This window comes from Pogoniulus pusillus, chromosome 13 (assembly GCF_015220805.1).
Source record: "Pogoniulus pusillus isolate bPogPus1 chromosome 13, bPogPus1.pri, whole genome shotgun sequence".
In the NCBI taxonomy this organism is placed as follows: domain Eukaryota; kingdom Metazoa; phylum Chordata; class Aves; order Piciformes; family Lybiidae; genus Pogoniulus; species Pogoniulus pusillus.
Genome location: NC_087276.1, coordinates 157570 through 176391, shown reverse-complemented (window position 1 = coordinate 176391; position 18822 = coordinate 157570). Strand labels below are relative to the sequence as shown.

The following is an 18822-nucleotide window of genomic DNA, read 5'->3' as shown; positions in this document are numbered from 1 at the left end:
ACAGTTTTACATGAGCATGTACCTAAACAAACAGTTGGAATTCCTGTCTTAGGCTGAATAACTCTCATTAGAGCCATATTTAAAGCAGAATTTCCATTGATTGTCACATTATTGACCAGAGCTCCTGTAATATCCTTGGTAATATTCTCAGAGATATTAAAACCAGCATAACCAAGAATCAAATCACCCCAGCTCCAGAACATATCTGAAACCTTAGCTTTAGCCTTATTATAAGCCAGATCAATAAAATAAGCAACAATTTGAGCTTTTATCCAATTAAATGCCAAGAAAACAAAACCAGACCAGAGCAATGCACCAACCAAATACAATAGCTGCTTGATTAGCTTCATCTTAATTCCCAGAGCTAATTTCCACTCACTGAAATATCTAGCCCCACGTTGGGAAAGCCAATTAAAAATGTGATGGTTTGGGGGTTACCCCGCCCCCCCACACTTTTGAATTTGCCCGGCTAGCTCAGTCGGTAGAGCATGGGACTCTTAATCCCAGGGTCGTGGGTTCGAGCCCCACGTTGGGCGCCAATTAAAAATGTGATGGTTTGGGGGTTACCCCGCCCCCCCACACTTTGTATTTGCCCCAGCTAACTCAGACGGACCCTGGGAATATAGATGAAGCAATTTATTTACAGCTAGCAGAATTTACAAGCAGCTATTTACAATATATACAGTTATATACAGTTATATACAGAAATATACAAAGGATAAACAATACAAAAGCACAACTCCCCTCCCAGAAACCTGAGTCCCCAGGAGGGGCTCTCAAACCACCCCAACACCTCCCTCCGGCCCTCTCAACCTTACCCCAGTTCTCAGGAAAAATAGAGGTGCAGCCAAGAGGTTAGGGAGCAGGGTTAGTTGGAGCAGGGTTAATGAGATGTGACCAGGTCTAAGGCAAAAGCAAGAGAGTGAAACAAAATGGAGAAGAAGTCTTTCTTCTTCCCAGAGTTCTCAGCGTGACTGTGAGAGAAGTAGACACAACTGTTTTTCATTTCACTGCCCATTATCTAGTTCTGTTACCAAAACATTCTAGCTTGCTTCAAACTAGCACACTATTTTACTTAAATCTTCATCCACAGAGAGTCTTAATATCTTAAATTCCTTTTGTTGATTTACTAAAGAGGCTATCCCAGTTCCAGCTCCCACCCCTCCTACCATTAAGAGAGTTGCTATTGTCAAGGCAGTAAAAGGTTCTCTCCTCTGGAGGTGGTGCTCTGGGGTCGTATGCTGTTTGAGGACATAATCCTTTGGGTGGTAAGTGATCTTTGATACAATAGCTACTTGGATACAATAATCATGAGTATAATCAAAAAATTCTTTAGGATAAACAAGGAGTGATTCCTATACTCTGACAGACCCATCGAGTGTTAGAAGCTGGAAGCAACCATTCCGTCCCATGTCTCTGCTTTGGATTTTGTACTGTAATGTTGCATAAGTGCTTTTTATTGAGGGGGACGGTACCCACACATCGTCCTTGTCCTGTTATCTGGGAGAGGGTTATACCTTGGGTACTTTCCTTATTCCTCTTCCAGAGACATTCTTTTGGGTTAGCCCCATTTATTCCTTTTGCCCTATCCATTACCCCAACAGCTTCATAGAAAGGGGGTCGGAGGTTGTAACACAGCCAACACTCTTTGGCCAGGTCAGGGTTGGTCTTATTAAAAACCCCAGAGCTAGCTTGCATTATCTTCCACAAAGTCCCATATTCTGAGATTTCCCTAGGGACATCTACCTGTGTCTCACTTAAATCCCCTGACATGCTGCTGTTTGTGGTACTTCAGTTTTCCTCCAGTGCAGGGTTGGGTCCTACCAGTTCTGATTCCTGGTAGACTGGCTCCTTTTTGATAAGGAAATGTGCACCTCTATCTGTCCCTGCTTCCCACAACCTAGTTCCCCAGTTCTTCCCTATTAACCATGCTTGGTCTTCTGGTTTAGTGACATTGATATAAAGCCACATACAATTTCCTGCGTCTGCAATGCCGCCTCCCTGACGTCTTGGGGGTTTACAGCCATAGGGACCCCATCCCACCTTCAAATATTTATCTGGATTGCTGACTCTCCAGTCTGAGGCAATGGTTTCACAACCCCAGTAAGCACAATAATAATGTCCAGGATAATTACAATATCCTTTCCCTGGGTTTGAGCTAGGACAAAAGTAAAAACTTTTGCAAGTTCAAGCAGGGCTCGGTAGGCACAATGTCACATAAGTAACAAGTGAGGCTAGGGGCACCAGGGGTAATTGTAGCTTGTATAACCCTTTGATCTTCCAGTCGTGTTAAAGTCCATTTAAATGGCTGGTGAGGCAGATGTTCATCTGCTTTTGTCCCCTTTACAAACAGCAAGGAATACAAAACAATAATTTGTAGAGTCAAGTGATAACCATTGGCACAAGGGATGGGGAAAGCCCCGGAGTTTTTCCTATTCCCGGGTTGCACTCTGTTCCCCCTGCTAAAATCTTCTTTTCTGATATGGTCCCATAAACATTTCTCCAATGTCCCTATTTGAGGGTTCTTCTCTCCACAGTCTTTTATCCCTCTGCCTTGCTCGTTGACCCGGTTGCTTCGAGCCACAAGGGGTACCATCTTCTCGGCAGCAGGGATACTCTTCAGGAGCCCTCTGGGACAACTTCTTAATCCTAATGTTTAATGGGTCATATGCTGCCTTGGGATTTTTATCAATCAGGTCTGACAGGTGCAACCAACAATGCCTACTATATTTTGGTTCAATTTTGCCAATCAGATTAGTCCCTCATGCTTCTCCCTATTTTCCTTCTGGGATTCAAACTCCCCTAAGTGGGATCCCCTGTCTGCAATGTCCCACCACTTGTCTCTACAGATTTTACAAAGATGGTATACAGAAAGGAATAACAATCTGAGTTACAAATCAACCCTTCTTATTCATTTACAGCGTCTCCTCTTCTTTGTAATTTTAACTTTAAGTCCCCTGGTTCTCCAATTATTTGCCACTCAGGTGCTGGCCCTTCCACTGGTCCTTTAATTCTGCTGGCATGAGCCCATCCTTTTTCAGCTGTCCGGACTGCTGTTTCTGTAGTGAGTAACACAAGATAAGGGCCCTCCCACTGCGGGTTTAGAGTTGTCTCCTTCCACGTTTTTATCATCACCCAGTCTCCTGGGTGCACTCGGTGTAGTTTTAAATCCAGTGGAGTTCTTTGTGCTAGTACCCCTTTCCTCCATAAGCTTTCCCTGTGCTTCATTAGATTTGCTATATACAGATTCATGTTCTGATCCCTTAGGACTGGGTGATCTCGGGGCTCCCCCATATCGTAGGGCATTCCATACAGCATTTCAAAAGGGGATATTCCCATATCGGTTCTGGGCTGTGTCCTGATGTTTAATAAGGCCAAAGGTAGACATTTTACCCAGGATAATTTGGTCTCAATCATGAGTTTTGCTAGTTGTTTCTTAATTTCCCCATTCATTCTTTCTACTCGCCCAGAACTCTGGGGGTGCCAGGGGGTATGGTGGTCCCACTGTATCCCCATTGCTGCCATAGTCTCTGTAATAATTTTAGACACAAAATGGGGGCCCCTGTCTGAGTCAATGGTTTCTATGACTCCATACCGGGGAATTATTTGCTCTAAAAGGGTCTTAATTACAACCTGTGCCGTGGCCCTTGCTGTAGGGAAGGCCTCTACATAATGGGTCAAATGATCCACTATTACTAATAAATATTTGTATCTCCCCACCTTAGGTAACTCAGCAAAATCCAACTGAGTCTTTGCAAATGGCCTTTGGGCTGCTGGCCTTCCCCCTTTCAGAGGTTTCCTCAAATTGACTCTATTTACTCTCAAGCAAGTAGCACATCCCCGTACCACCTGCTTTGCTAAGTCATCTACCCCAATGCACATGTGATTTGTAGCAAATTGGTCTATTAGTGCCTGTGCTCCCCAATGTGTTCTGCTGTGCATTCTTCTCATCATTTCTAAAGCTACTGATTTGGGCAGAACAGTTCTATGATCCTCTGGAAGTCTCCACTTCCCTTGAGAGTCTTCTCGTAGCCCCATTTTCTGCATCTTTTCTTTTTCTTGTGTGGTGAAACTAAGTGGCTGCCAAGGTTTTTCTCCAGGGGAGCAGGCCTCTGCTCCTAAATCCTGCCTCTGCCCAGAGGCAGAGTGTACCACTAACAGTGCAGCCCTCTTTGCTTCTTGATCTGCTGCATTGTTACCTCTGCTCTTATAATCCATTCCCCTCTGGTGTCCTTTTTAATGCACCACAGCAATTCTCCTGGGCCCTCTCAGAGCCTTTAGCAATTCCCTAATTAATTCCTGATGGACTAGCCCTTTTCCTTGTGAGTTTATCAATCCCCTTTCTTCCCATATCTTCCCAAAAGTATGGACAACTCCATAAGCGTACTTCGAATCAGTAAAAATAGTGCCTGATTTGTTCTGCAGCAACTGCAATGCCCTCAATACAGCCTAAAGTTCACATGCTTGTGCCGACCAAGATTTACTCAGAGGCCCTGACTCTACAACTTCCAATTTCTCTTCCCTAACTATAGCATATCCAGAAACCCTTTTCCCATCTATTACCCTGGACGAACCGTCCACAAACAATCTCTCTCCGTCTTCTAGCTCCTCTTCGTCCAGATCAGGCCTTATTTTAGTCTGCTCTTCTATAACTGATAAACACTCATGGGTTAATTTATCCTCGTCTGGTTCCCCATATAAAAATTGAGCCAAGTTTTGTAAACCAGTTACCTCTAAAGGTAATTTTGGAGAATCCAGTAAAATCCCTTCATATTTTAAAAGCCGAGCGTCTGTAATCCATTTATCTGCTTTCTGCTGTAGTATTCCCCCAATGTTATGGGGAGATAATACCCCCAGTTCCCCATTAAGGGTGATTTTATTAGCCTCCTCTATTAATAAAGCACAAGCCACTACAGCCTGCAAACAGGTAGGCCATCCCCTACTTACAGGATCTAATAATTTGGATAGGTATCCTACAGGTTTCTTTTTCCCAGCCCATTCCTTTGTCAATACCCCATAAGCCGTGCCATTTTCTGTATTTATAAACAAATAAAGGGGTCTTTTTAAGTCTGACAGACTTAAGACTGGGGCATTAACAAGGTCCTGTTGTAGCCTTTTGTGCTAGTTTGAAGCAAGCTAGAATGTTTTGGTAACAGAACTAGATAACGGGCAGTGAAATGAAAAACAATTGTGTCTACTTCTCTCACAGTCACGCTGAGAACTCTGGGAAGAAGAAGAAAACATTCTCCATTTTGTCTCTCACTCTTGCTTTTGCCTTAGACCTGGTCACATCTCATTAACCCTGCTCCTACTAACCTTGCTCCCTAACCTCTTGGCTGCACCTCTCTTCTTCCTGAGAACTGGGGTAAGGTTGAGAGGGCCGGGGGGGAGGTGTTGGGGTGGTTTGAGAGCCCCTCCTGGGGACCTTGGTTTCTGGGAGGGGAGTTGTGCTTTTGTATTGTTTATCCTTTGTATATAATTGTATATAATTGTATATAACTGTATATAGTGTAAATAGCTGCTTGTAAATTCTGCTAGCTGTAAATAAATTGCTTCATCTATATTCCCAGGGTCCGTCTGAGTTAGCTGGGGCAAATACAAAAGTGTGGGGGGGCGGGGTAACCCCCAAACCATCACACCTTTTTAACTGCTCATCATTTTCTTCGTCCCACTTCATTAACCCATCCTGACTTAGTTTTTCATATAAAAATTTCACCTTAGCACTATAGTTCTCTATCCATTGCCGGCAATATCCGACAAGGCCTAATAATTGCCTAACCTGTCTCTTACTTCTAGGAGGGGGCATGGAAAGGATCCTTTTTACCCTTTCTGGGTCGATCTTCTTTTCCCCTTTTCAAAGGTAATGCCCTAAATATCTTACTTCTTCCTCTACAAATTGCAACTTTGCCTTAGACACCTTTAATCCCTTTTCACTTAAGAAATTCAATAACCTAATGCTTTCAGTTTGTACCCCATCCTCTGTTTCCCCAGCAATAAGGAGGTCATCTACATATTGAAGGAGGACTACTTCCTCTCCTGTCTGATATTCCTGTAAGATTTGTTCTAAGGCTTGTCCAAATAAATTTGGAGACTCAGTAAACCCCTGGGGAAGTACAGTCCACCTTAACTGCTGTCTCCTATGTGTGACTGGGTCTTCCCACTCGAATGCAAAATAATCCCTACATCTCTCATCTAGGAGACATGTCCAAAATGCATCTTTAAGATCGATCACACTATAATATTGTTTCTCAGGGCCTAATCTACTCAACAGAGTGTGAGGGTTTGCTACTACAGGGAATCGAGCCACTGTCCTCTTATTTATTTCTCTCAGGTCATGTACCAGCCGGTATGACCTGTCTGCCTTTTTCACAGGCAGAATGGGGGTGTTAAAAGGGGACATACATGGTTCCAAAAGTCCCTTACTTAATAATCTTTCTATCTCTGGCCTCAACCCTTCCTTTCCCTCAGAGGAGATAGGATATTGTTTAATTCTTATTGGCATCTCAGGGTCTCGGAGGGTGACCAAAAAAGGAGTTATGTCAAGTTTCCCTACACTGTCTGGGGTGTACCAAACTTCTGGATTAATCCTTGCCTCATCTTCTATTCTCAAGGGGCAGAGTTTTATCCTTATCTCCTTATCAATTACTTCTACATTAACACCTAACTCAGTGATCAGGTCCCTCCCTAGTAAATTAAAATCTGCCTCTGGAACTAATAAAAAATTACCTACCCCAATTTTAGATTCTGCCTCTACTAACACATTTTTAATTACTGGAACCTTAAATGGCTCCCCTTTAGCTCCCACCACTTGGGCAGTTTCTTTAGATAATTCACATCCTCCTGGTAATTTCTGAACGGTAGATCGCTCCGCACCAGTATCTACCAAAAATTCAACTTCCTGCTGCTGGGGACCTATCTTTAACTTTATCAAGGGCTCTGGATGTTTCTGTGCCCCCAGCAAATAGAGCCCCTGACCCCTCTAATCTTCCTGAAAAGTTTTCTCATCTCTCAATCTTTTCCTACAATTCCTTCGGAAATGTCCTTTAACACCACAATAAAAACACACATTTGCTTCTCTCCTGTCCACTCAAGGAACTCCTCCCCCATTTCTCTGGCTCATCGGTCCTGCCTTAGGAGGGTTTTCAGATCTACCTGCCTCCCTGACTACTGCCATCATCATTCTGACTTGTCTCCGATGATTCTCTTCGTCCCTTCGGACATATACCTTCTGTGCCTCCCTTAACAACTCATCCAGACCTCTGTCCTGGCAATTGTCTATCTTTTCTAACTTTCTCTGGATGTCCTCCCATGACTTGGCCACAAACTGTGTTTTTAATAAGGCCTGTCCTAGCTGAGTTTCGGGATCTAGGCCTGAGTACATCTGTAGATTTTTCCTCAGGCGTTCTAACCACTCAGTGGGGGTCTCATCTTTCTTTTGTCTCTCATTAAATGACTTATTAATATTTTGCCCCCGAGGTACTGCCTCCCTTATTCCCTGTATTATTATTGCCCTTAAATCCTGCATATTGGTTCAATGGTCTTGTTGCTGGTGGTTCCAGTTGGGATCCTGCAAGGGCCACTTGGTATCGGCTAAGGGTCCCTGAGCATGTTGGGCGTCCCATATTCGCATCCCTGCTCATCTAATCATACCTCTCTCTTCAGCAGTAAACAGGATGCTTAATATAGATTGCAACTCCCCCCAGGTGTAAATACTAGGTCCCAGGAACTGGTCTAATCTTTCTGCCACCCCCAAAGGATCCTCTAAAAGGCTTCCCATCTCTTTCTTGAAGTCCCATACATCTCCTGTGCTCAAGGGAACGGATACAAACCCTGTAACTGGGGCAGGGCCTGGACCTCCCATGGGCATCTCCTGGAGAGGGTATAAATTATGTCCTCGGGCCCATCCCCGAGTTATGGGTCCCTGTATGTCATCTATGGGCTCATGGTGGTCTTCTTCCGGGGGTGGTGGTGCGTTGGGGGGTGGTTGTTCCTCAGGGGGTACATATGGAGGGGGAACAAGGGGAACCTCCTCTTCCCTATTCTTCTCTTTCCGTTTTTCTTTTAGGGGGAATAGGAATGTGTCTATGCCAGGTCTAGTAATCCACACACTGGCATAATCACTTTCCTCCTTACTGAAGGGATGTTTACTATTCACCCAAAGGGTTAACTTCTGCCTCACCCAATCCTCTAATGCTCCAAACATCGGCCAAAAAACTTTCCTAGAAACCTCCTTTCCTCCCCACACTACTACACAGAAATGAATCATTTTAGCTTTGTCCTTATCCCCTGTGGTAGGATAAGATTCCCAATTGTCTAACATAAATCCCAGTGGACTATCCCTGGGTATCGGTGGAAGTCTCATGGGAGCCAGGGGCTTGCTCTTCCCGTGTCCCATCTTCTGGAGCGCCCTCAATCAATCCGTGTGTGCGTTCACTCACTTCCCCTGGTTCGTGGCTCACGCCCTCGCGGGCAATGAGAACCACACTACTGAGGGTCCCTCTCACTTGGGTTGGTGCCGAGCTGCCGGCCCCCCTCTCATTCACACACACACGCTGCGCCTCCAGGATCCCCGACCCAGACCGAACGGTATCCCCACAGATTACTCACGCATCCTGCGTTTTCGTCCGGACCTTTGTGCACAAAGTTTACAGGGTCTGCCGGCCTCCTTTGCCTCTTACTCTGAATTTGGGTTCGTCGGTGCAGCGCTGATAGAAGCTGGACTATCCGGGCCGCCGATAAACAGGTGGCGGGGTGCCCCCTGAGGTAGATCCAAAGCCTCTATCCTGCCGTCTGCATCCGAGTCATGGCACCAAATTGTGATAAATTTCGAGGACAAAAATCTCAAAGTCCAATTAGAATTTATTTAATTACAATGAGCAAGCAGGATAAGAGGCAAGAATCAGCGCTGGACGACAAGGGGGAGTCCCCGCTCCGACCACTTGCCGCGCCCAGCTGGTCCCGGTCTCCCTCTTTTATAGTCCGCCCACCGCCGCTGACAGGTCCCCTTCGAGGTAAACAAGCACTCTGCGCATGTGTGTTGCTGTTGCCGAGGGGTTTCTTCCGACCCCCTGGTGATCGCTTGGCGGGAAACCTCTCAGGCAAGGCAGGCGGGAAAATCCTCTCAGGCAGGGCAGACCTCTGACCTGGGCTTCTGAAACTCAAAACTTATTAAAAACCTTCTATCGCCTTATTTTAGTGAACAAAACATATTATTCCCTATCACAGTTTTGTGGTCAGACTACAGGAATTTTCATGTTGCTCCCACTCAGACATCAGACCTTCTACATTGCTTTTCAATTTCTCTTTGTGTTCCAGTGAGAAAAAAGTTTATTTTCAATTATCTGGTCAACATGGTATACAATGGGCTCCATTACAGAGGGAAACTCATAGCTTTTGTTTCTCAGTGATCCAGGCTGGAGATCTAGTGTTTGGATAAAGAATAACTAAAAATTTAAGTGGGTTTTAGGCTTCAGTATTAGAAATTGCAATTTGGAATAGTATTATTGTGCAAGTGAATATACGTGATGATAACTGTGATCATTTCATGAAAGGGAGTTGATGTAATGCTTTTCAGACCTCTCTGAAGGTCATAACACATGTGGAAGTAAGGGCAATCCACAAGGTTTTGAAATTCCAGATATTTCAGAGAACCTGACTAAAACATCGTGTCTAAGGAATTTGTACATTGGATAAGTTGGACTGTTCTTTAGGGAACTTTTCTAAAGATAGACAACAGAAGGCATAAGGAAATGGTCAGATTTTAAGTTGGGGGGGAGATTATTAGTAAGATTTCTGCTGGGATTTGCTCTACTCAGTGCATTAATGATGAACTGGAAAATAAGGCGAAGTAGTAATTTACACAGAATTTTTCAAGATGGATAGATCTAAACTGAGCTCCAATAGTTGCTGCAGAAAGTCCTGCAGAACTTAACAACTGGAGAAGAAAGTGGCAGGTGAAATTGAGCACTGCATATTCGGTGCCCAGTAAAGCATAGTGGAGGACTATATGTATGCAGCGTGTGAAGGGTTTCTGTGCACAGTGATCTGTTGTCATCTGGAAAGAGATCTTGGAAGCATTGTGCATAGTATTACGGAAATATCAATAATGCGTGATCCTAAGGAATGATGTGAATGGGAACAGAGCAGGAAACCTGGTGCCTGCCTCTTGAGTGCTGTGCACTCTTGTTGTCTTTACCTGCCCTCTACCCCTTTCCCCCAGCTGTAGGAGTAAATACTAAACTAAATAAATACTAAAACTTAATAGACTAGATAAGAAGAAAAGTATGGCTTGTGCACAGGGAAAGAATAAATAAACCTGGATCTGAGCAATGATCCACCTAGTTTGGTATCCTGACTTCAAATGGAACAACTAATAGTGAACTAAGGCACAGCAGTGGGACTGGCTGAGCTTGTATAGGACAATCCATCTTCTTCCCTGATTACTGTAAGGCTTATTTCATCTGGGTGATCTCTTTGCATCTGATCATCTGGATTTGAGTGTTTTACTTAGCCAGATGTGTTAGTAATTGTTCTGGTTTGAGTTAGGACTAATTCTGCTTAGTGATTTTACTTCTCAGCTCAGTCTCTTCTCAGCAACAGCACTTTCTGAAGTTAACATATTTTCAGAGGCAGTGGCTTCTCCTAGCAGTGATAACATTGATGTTTAGAGTTACTGCTGAGGGTTGGGGTTCAGACCAGGTTACTGCTAAATCTTGTGTACCACATTGGGGTAAGTAAGAGGTGGCACCTGTGGGGAGGAATGGACAGGACAGGTGATCACCAGCAACGGACTCAGTCTATTCTGCCTTTTATCCCAACCAATCTGTTCCTGAATCTGTTTCCACAGTCCAGCTCCTGCTTCCAGTCCAGCTCTCAGTCTGCTGCTGAGTCACCCACAGCATTTGCTGGTGATGATGATATCACTGTTGCCAGGTGATTGAGTTTGTGTCTATTTGTATCTATTTCATGATTTTTATTTTAATTTTCTCTCTCAACCTGTCGGTTTCTCTCCTTTATTCCCTTTCTCTTCCCCATTTGGGAGAGGGCTTCATAGAAGAGTGTCTGTGACTCATCTCATGGTAAGCCCTGCCTTAACCCTTGGCAAGTAACTCTTAATAATTTTTTTTAATCTTTCTAGTCTCCTGTATAAGCTTTTTGCATTCAGAGCAGATTGTGGCAGCTTACCTATGTGTTATGTGGCAGACCACCTCTGGTTCATTTTGACTTAAAACCCTTCAGCCTGCAAAAGAACCACAGAGAATATTAAAAAACCACTAAACCTATGTACTCATAAATGGAACAGAAGAAGTAACTGTGGAAGGTCTTGTGCCAAAACGTGATGACTGAGGTGTTCCAGGGAGCTATCAGGTGTTTTATCTTTAATAAAAAAAAAAAAAATATCATAAATTGGAAAAATGAATCCTATGAATCATGGCAGTGAGTTGATATGGAAATCAAAAGTATAAGTGGGCTTTAAAAAGAATTATATATATTCATAAAGGATATTCTGATATTGGTTAAATGTGGCTGTCTAGTTACATTCTTCAGCCCAGGAAATGTCAGAAAAGTGGAAAACAAAATTAGATAAACTCCAATAAAATTGCCTACTCAAAAAAGGTTGACATTTCATAAAGTACTTTCTTGTATATGAAAATAAATACAAGATTTAGCTTTATGTTTATTAAAACTGAACTTCTGAATGGTAGAAGAAGTGGGTTTGTGGCCCTACATATAATGATCTCTGATAGAAGAGGGAGTGTAACTTGGGTTTTAGTGAAATGTCAAGTAATTCTGAAGAGCACTGAAGCTGTTAGGAGTTGCAGCAAGCATTATAGGATTGTTTGGTCTGGTCATATAAGGTGAATTTCATTTCTGCTTTGCTTCTATGAATAAGATTAAAATAAAGTATGGGAATACTACTGTTAGAATTATTTGATATTCCATTTCTCACGTGTGCTTTCCATTACCAACTAAATGCTTAAAATGCTTCCAGGAGTATAAACCCAAGTTTTTGTCAGGCTAAGTTTATAAAATAGCTTCGACAACTGTAAATGGAAGCTGCTTAAAGGGAATTATTATAGGTAAGCCTAAAAATGACCCTCAATAAAGGTTAGACTGTGCCAGAATTCCTGCAGTGGTGTGATAGTGGAATTAATACCACCTTTCTTATTGAGCTGAATATGAACATCTGTTCATATTTAGGTAACCTTCAAACCTTAAAGGAAGCTGTACGTCATGTTTGCAGGTTTCCATATGGCCACTCACCAATTGTTCATTCAGAAAAGGTCACCACAAACACATTGTAACTGTAAAACATTCCCTCCTGAGGAAGAGCAGCAGCTACCTGCATTCTCTATGTATGTATGTGTGTATGTCTATATGTTTGTGTGTGTGTATATATATATATATGTATGTATGTATGCTTCAGGATAAAAAGGGATGCAAATCTTTCTTCCTGACTAATTTTATATCTGCTTGAGAGTGATGTTAGTGTGCTGGCATGGGTAACTAATTGGTACAGTATCTGAAATACTGAGTTGTATTCAGAAATGCCCTCTTTGTGGTAAATCTTCCCCTCATCCAAAACATCACTAACTAGTAAATCACTGAAACAGCATCCCAGTCAAGCTACTGCAACACTAAGTCTAAAAAACAATGATCACAAGAAAAATGCATCCAAACTTCTCTGTTTTCCTTTTACCTTGAAAACTCTATATAAAAAGATACTGAATTTTGATACAAATTAGTTACAGAACAACCTCAGAGAAGTTCATATGCATATTGACCAGCGAACTTAATTTATTTGACACTGTGCTAGTTTCAAGCTCGCTAGAATGTTTTGGTGAGAAGATCTAGATTACAGGCTGTGGAAGGAAAACAATGGTCATGTCTACTTCACCCATTGGCTTGCTGAGAGGTATTAAGAACAAAAATCCAAACATAAATAAGGGAGTCGTTCTGCCTGGGAGCTCTGAGCTGCATGTCTTTATAGCCTCTCTGCTGTTTCTCTGATTAATCCACTTTGCTTCCTAACCCCCTGACTGAACCTCCATTCTTCCTTGGGACTAGGGTAAGGTTGAGATGGGGGGCGAGAAGGTGAAAGGGCAGGTGGGAGCCCTTCCTGGGGACTCAGGTTTCTGGGAGGACTGCTGTGTTTCTGTATTACCTTTTACCTTGTGTATTTCTGTATATAACTGTATATATTGTAAACATCTGCTTGTATATTCTTCCAAGCTGTAAATATAAGCTTCATTCAAATTTCCAGAACTGGCTTAGTCTAGTCTGGGTGATTTCCAAAGTGTGGGGGTCAGGTAACACCCAAAACATCACATCTTTTATTTTGGCACTCCAATGTGGGGCAAATTGATTTTGAGTGATTGTCAATTAACTCTGGGAATCAGAATGAAGCTATTTTACTTAGCGGAGGCTATTGTGTTGCCTGTCTTCTATTTTCTTGTTTATAAATGGATCATGGCACAAATTGGTTACTTTTTCTTTAATTTTGAAGAAGATCAAAGCTAAACTTACATCCATTTTTTAGAGTTGGGGGGATTTCATCCTTGGCTATATAGGGTTTAATGTCACTGAGTCTTTTACCAGTGACATTACAGGAAATGGAATCATTACTTCTTCTGCTTTATCTACAGTTTTAATGCGAGTAATCTTACGTAAGACTCAGGTGTCTGACCCTTGTTCTGAATTTTATTCATGTCAGACCGTGGTATTTCTGTCATGTGTGATCTTAGGTCTTACAATTTTTGATTTTATAATAATTTTAACATTATGCATGAGAAACTCGAGTGTGGCACCTTTAAGAAATAAAAAGAAAGGGCCAGTGTCCAAGACAAATGGTAAACAGAATGAGATAAATGGCAATCCAAATCAAAACAGTGATAGCTCAGGGGAAGAGAAAGGGGGGGGCTACCACTACACCTCCTCCCATAGATTCTGGGAAAGCTGCCAACGTTCCCACCAAAAATGATAACATGGAGTCCTTGTTCTCATCTCATCTGTGAGGAGACAAACTCTTCACTGTTTTCTGAGCTTTTGAATCACCTACCTCTGAGATAGCCGGAATGAAGTGTGAACTGAACTTGTAATATTCATTAGCGTAAATATTGTTTTAGATGAGATCAGATAGTTCTCAGCAATACTCTGAGTGGGATAGGCAGGGGTGGTTTGTGCTAGTTTGAAGCTAGCTAGAATGTTTTGGTGAGAAGAACTAGATCACAGGCTGTGGAGGGAAAACAATGGTGATGTCTACTTCACTCATTGGCTTGCTGAGATGTATAAGAACAAGAATCCAAACATAGATAATACAGTCACTGCCTGGGCTTTTGGGCTGAACTTCTCTCTCTAAGCTAACCTGTCTGTGTGACTAATCCACCTGCTTCCTAACCCACCTGGCCAACCCTCAAAACTACCTTAAACATAAGGCAAGATCTAGGGTAAGGTAGAGGAGTGGGGACTAAGGTTTCTGGGAGGGCTGTTGTGTTTCTGTATTCATTTTAACTTGTGTATTTCTGTACATCACTGTATATATTGTAAATCTCTGCTTGTATGTTGTGCTAAGCTGTAAATATAAATCTTCATTCAATTTCCAGAGCAGCTGAATCTAGTCTGGGTGATTTCCAAAATGGGGGGGGGGGGGGGGGCGGGTAACACCCAAACCATCACAGACATACATTGATTCAATGAATTAAAGAATGTAACTTTCTCCATATTCCTTGAGTTGGAGTTTAAGATTACAAACTGTCCAACTTCATCAAGGTATTCTGTTAGATAACCAAGTCTTTACCCAGCCCAGCATGTCACCACCAACACCCCCTGCCTAGTTTCTTCCATGTTTTCTCTTTCAGTAGCACCAGTTCTCCAGCAAGCTGATGTTTGTAGCAAACTGCTGGGCCTGTTTACTGTTGGATGGTTGCACTGGAGAGTGGTGAGGAATTCATCAGCTGACCTACTGTCAGCAGTGCACTGAGGCACCAGTGGGTTGCATGAGGATTTGAGCATCTGTCTGTCCTCTCTGGTGACTTTGTCTGTTTACTGAGGTCTGAAAAGAATGCAGGCCAGTACATCAAGACATACTCTGTTTGGTATCTGGTTTGCCCTTCTGGATTTTCCACTTTTCTGTTAGATGCATACCTCCAAAATAGATCTTAATGCTGAAGTCAAGCATGTGCTCTTCTAAAGGGATTATATGAACTTTATTGATCTTCTATTTTATTTATATTTTGTCTTTTAAGCACTCTTCTAAGTATTATTTAAAATGTTGAGTGTAACTAGATAGTATGGTCTGTGCAATCCTCCCTCTACTCTCATTGCTGTTGTATTTTTGACCTCCAGCACTTAACAGTGCTTTAATTGTGTTAGGGCTTTGATACATTTCATGTTCTTTGCTGATATTAAGGTTTCATTAAAGTGCCAAAAATACCAAGGAAGGGAACTGGTAACACGTGTACCTCACACAAAGGACTTGGTCATGAAAACATTGCTTTCCTTTTGATGTTGATGGTTTGGGTTTATTTTCAGTTGTCTTAAGTAATCCTCTTCAGTTATCTTGGTTGGTACACCTAGGAGGAGAGCACGTAAAGAAAAAGTTGATCTTTTTCTCTTGCCTTATCTGTGCTATGTGTACTTTGGGGTCAGTTTTGGTGTTCTAGCCATAGTTTGTGTTATTCATTCTTCACAAGTATAGAATTTGCGTTCCCTTGAGAAAATGAAAAATTTGGAAGTAAGCAAACTTTGGCTGAAGTCACAAGATAAGAGGAGACTTACTGGGTCAGTATTGTCCAGTGACATTTAATACTTGACTGGATTGCTTACAGGGCATGGGAGCTAAGTTTAGGCAATTTTGGGTTGCATAGACTGAATTAAGCTCCAAGGGGAAGGAAGAGCATGTGAAATTGCACAGCATAAATCTTTGCCTTGTTCATAAAGCTCTTGTTCTGAAGTATCTGGGTAGTGTAATGGATAATCTCTTATATTGAACCTGTGATGAATCCTGGACTGAAAAGAGAGGATGGTAAGTTGATAGTGTGGCCACTTTGGGGTATAAGATGTGTGATGGTTTGGGTGTTACCTGTTCCCCCCCACTTTGGAAATCACCCAGACTAGACTCAGCTGGCTCTGGAAATAGGAATGAAGCTTATATTTACAGCTTAGCACAATATACAAGCAGATAGTTACAATATATACAGAAATAGACAAGGTAAAAAGGTAATAGAGAAACACAACTCCCCTCCCAGAAACCTGAGTCTCCAGGAGGGGCTCCCAACCACCCCTTCACCTTCCCTCTACCCCTCTCAACCTTACCCCAGTCCCAAGGAAGAACAGAGGTTAGGCCAGGGGGGTTAGGAAGCAAAGTGGATTAGTTCAAAATGGAGGGTGAGGTTAGAGAGTAAGATGCAGCTCAGCCAGCAGCCCAAGCAAGAGTGGTTATCTATGTTTTCATTACTTGTTCCTATACATCTCAGCAGGCCTATAAGGGAAGTAGACATCACCACTGTTTTCCTTTCACAGCCTGTAATCTGATTCTTATCACCAAAGCATTCTAGCTAGATTCAAACTAGCACAAGATGTTTTTTTTGGGACAGTCTTATCAAAGGTGATTTTTTTGGAGGAAATCTATTTGAGCTTCATGTTGATATTGACTCCTATTTGAATGGACATCAGCATGTTTTAAATATGAGTTTTGTAAGAGACTTGTTCGTATAAGAATCATTTCTTATTAGATGCTTGGTTTTGTTGGTGTGCATTCACGAGCTTTTCTTTCTGAAGCATCTGTTTGTTGCATAAGCCCTTTGTGTAAATGTGTATTTGCTGTTAAATTTTATTAGAAAAATCTTTTGACTAGAGTACTACTGTATTATGTTATTCCACTTCCTGCTTGACAATGCTTTGTTACAAAGAAAGTTTTTGTAGAGAAAATGGTTCTGTCTGTCTTGTTTTAGGTACATTACTGGAGAGTTAATGTGGCCATGTGCTCCTGTTCATAAGTCAGGAAATAAAGCTTTGCACTTCAGCTAAAAAGCGTATGCTGGGATGAAGCCAAACCAAACAGTAGTACCTGGCTGGGTTTAGGACTTGCATCTCTTTCTTCAACTGTTGGGAGTCCCCTTGGGATCTATAGCATTGCTCAGGATCTGTCTACAGACACTATGGGTCCCAGTATCATATAGAAGAAATACATGAAATATATCTGGGGTAAAATAAAATTCTGTTCTTTGACTTCTTAAAGGGAATTTTGACTGCATTTCCCTTTACAATTCCTGTAGGTGAGTGATTACTCCTTTCTATTATGGTTTAAATGTGTACATTCAGTGCTGGATTTTAAAACTATGAGTAGACAAAACACTAAGTTATACATTTTCATAAAAATTTACTGAAATTATTAAAATACATATTTTCCTTAAAAATCATACTTGGGCCTTTTTTTCTTTAAGGAAGTTCAGAAACATTTATTATTCAGAAACTCCACATCACTCCTGTGTCAGATTTTTCTCTCTTCATACATCTATGTACAGGTAGAAATAAAGCACAATGTTCTTGGAAGAACCATCTTCTGTCTTTGTCTATCAGAGACACTGTCTCCCTTACTGCAGCTGCCAGGTGCCTGCTCTCTTCCCTGCATAGTTCACTTCTTTTTGCTGAATACTCTTTTTAGCCAGAAACTGCATTGTGATGTAGGAGTTTGTATTCCAGAAAAAAAACAATGGAAGAACTCTTTCAAGTCATGTGTGTAAGACCCAGAAGAATCTGCTGGGTGGGAGGAAAAGTATGAACTGGAATTAAGTTGTTTGTTTTATTAGTGAGAGTAATTTATTGCTGTGCCAGTTTGAGTTTAGCTGGGATATTTTAGTGAGAGGAATCAGATGACAGGCTGTGAAAAGGAAACAATGGTGATGTCTACTTCATAAGCTTGCTGAGATGTATGAAAACAAGAACACAAACATAGATAACAGAGTTGTGCTCTGGCTCTGGCTGTATGCACTTTTCTCTCTAATGGGCTGTCTGTGTGACTAACCCCCCTGCTTCCTAACCCCCCTGGCTGATTCTCCAAACTCACCTTGAGTGTAAGACAAAGTCTGGGATAAGGTAGAGGGGTGGAAAGGAGGTGGGAGGGTGGTTGGAAGCCCCTCCTGGGGACTCTGGTTTCTGGGAGGGGTGGTTGTTTCTATATTATATTTTAACTTGCATATTTCTGTATATAGCTGTAGATATTGTAAACACCTGCTTCTATATTGTGGTAAGCTGTAAATATAAAGCTTCATTCTAATTTCCAGCTTGGCTGAGTCTGGTCTGGGTGATTTCATACAAGTGGGGGGAGCAGATAACACCCAAACCATCACAATTGCCCTTTGGAGCACTTTACCAGGGGGTATGAGGTAAATTCCCCTGGTTGCACGGGGTTTAAAGTTACAAGTTCAAGCACCCTGATAAAGTTATATTCCATTTATTTGTTCCAGTTGGGGGTTGCAGGTTGCGATCATGGCTATCACTGTGCAGGGTTAGAGTTGGGTGGTTTTGATTCCTGTGACTGAACAGAAGCTGTTGGGATTCATTCAGTCTGAGTGGAAGCAGATGTTGAATTGGCTTTGTTCTAGCTTAGCCAGGACTCCTGAATTTTCAGTGGGAGCACCACTGAGCACCTCTGACAGTGCCACGTGTAGTCATTTACGTAGTTTGTAGCTACGGCAGCCAAGGTTACTTGCCTGGTGCTACTGGGAGCAAGTTTAGATCTGTGACAAGTAACATAATGTGGTCATCACATTCTCCACTTAGAAAATCTGCCCAGGGTGAGGTTCTTTGGCTCTTGGGCAC

At 42.2% G+C, this 18822-nt stretch overlaps 1 protein-coding gene and 1 non-coding gene across 3 annotated transcripts in view; both read left to right on the top strand.

Annotated features, from left to right (window-relative positions):
* SPSB4 (splA/ryanodine receptor domain and SOCS box containing 4) overlaps positions 1–18822 on the top strand; it is a 149910-nt gene that overhangs the window by 64622 nt on the left and 66466 nt on the right. Inside the window, exon 3 of one of the 2 annotated variants that reach the window (XM_064152751.1) lies at positions 16953–17321. The exons of the other annotated variant lie outside the window; for it this stretch is intronic. Within the exon in view, the coding sequence (XP_064008821.1) occupies positions 16953–16972 (20 nt within the window). The 3' untranslated portion in view covers positions 16973–17321. Of the gene's footprint in view, positions 1–16952; positions 17322–18822 lie in introns of those variants that run through there. 2 annotated transcript variants of the gene reach the window in all.
* TRNAK-CUU (transfer RNA lysine (anticodon CUU)) lies at positions 464–536 on the top strand. The gene has a single exon. It is a non-coding gene; the product is annotated as a tRNA-Lys (tRNA).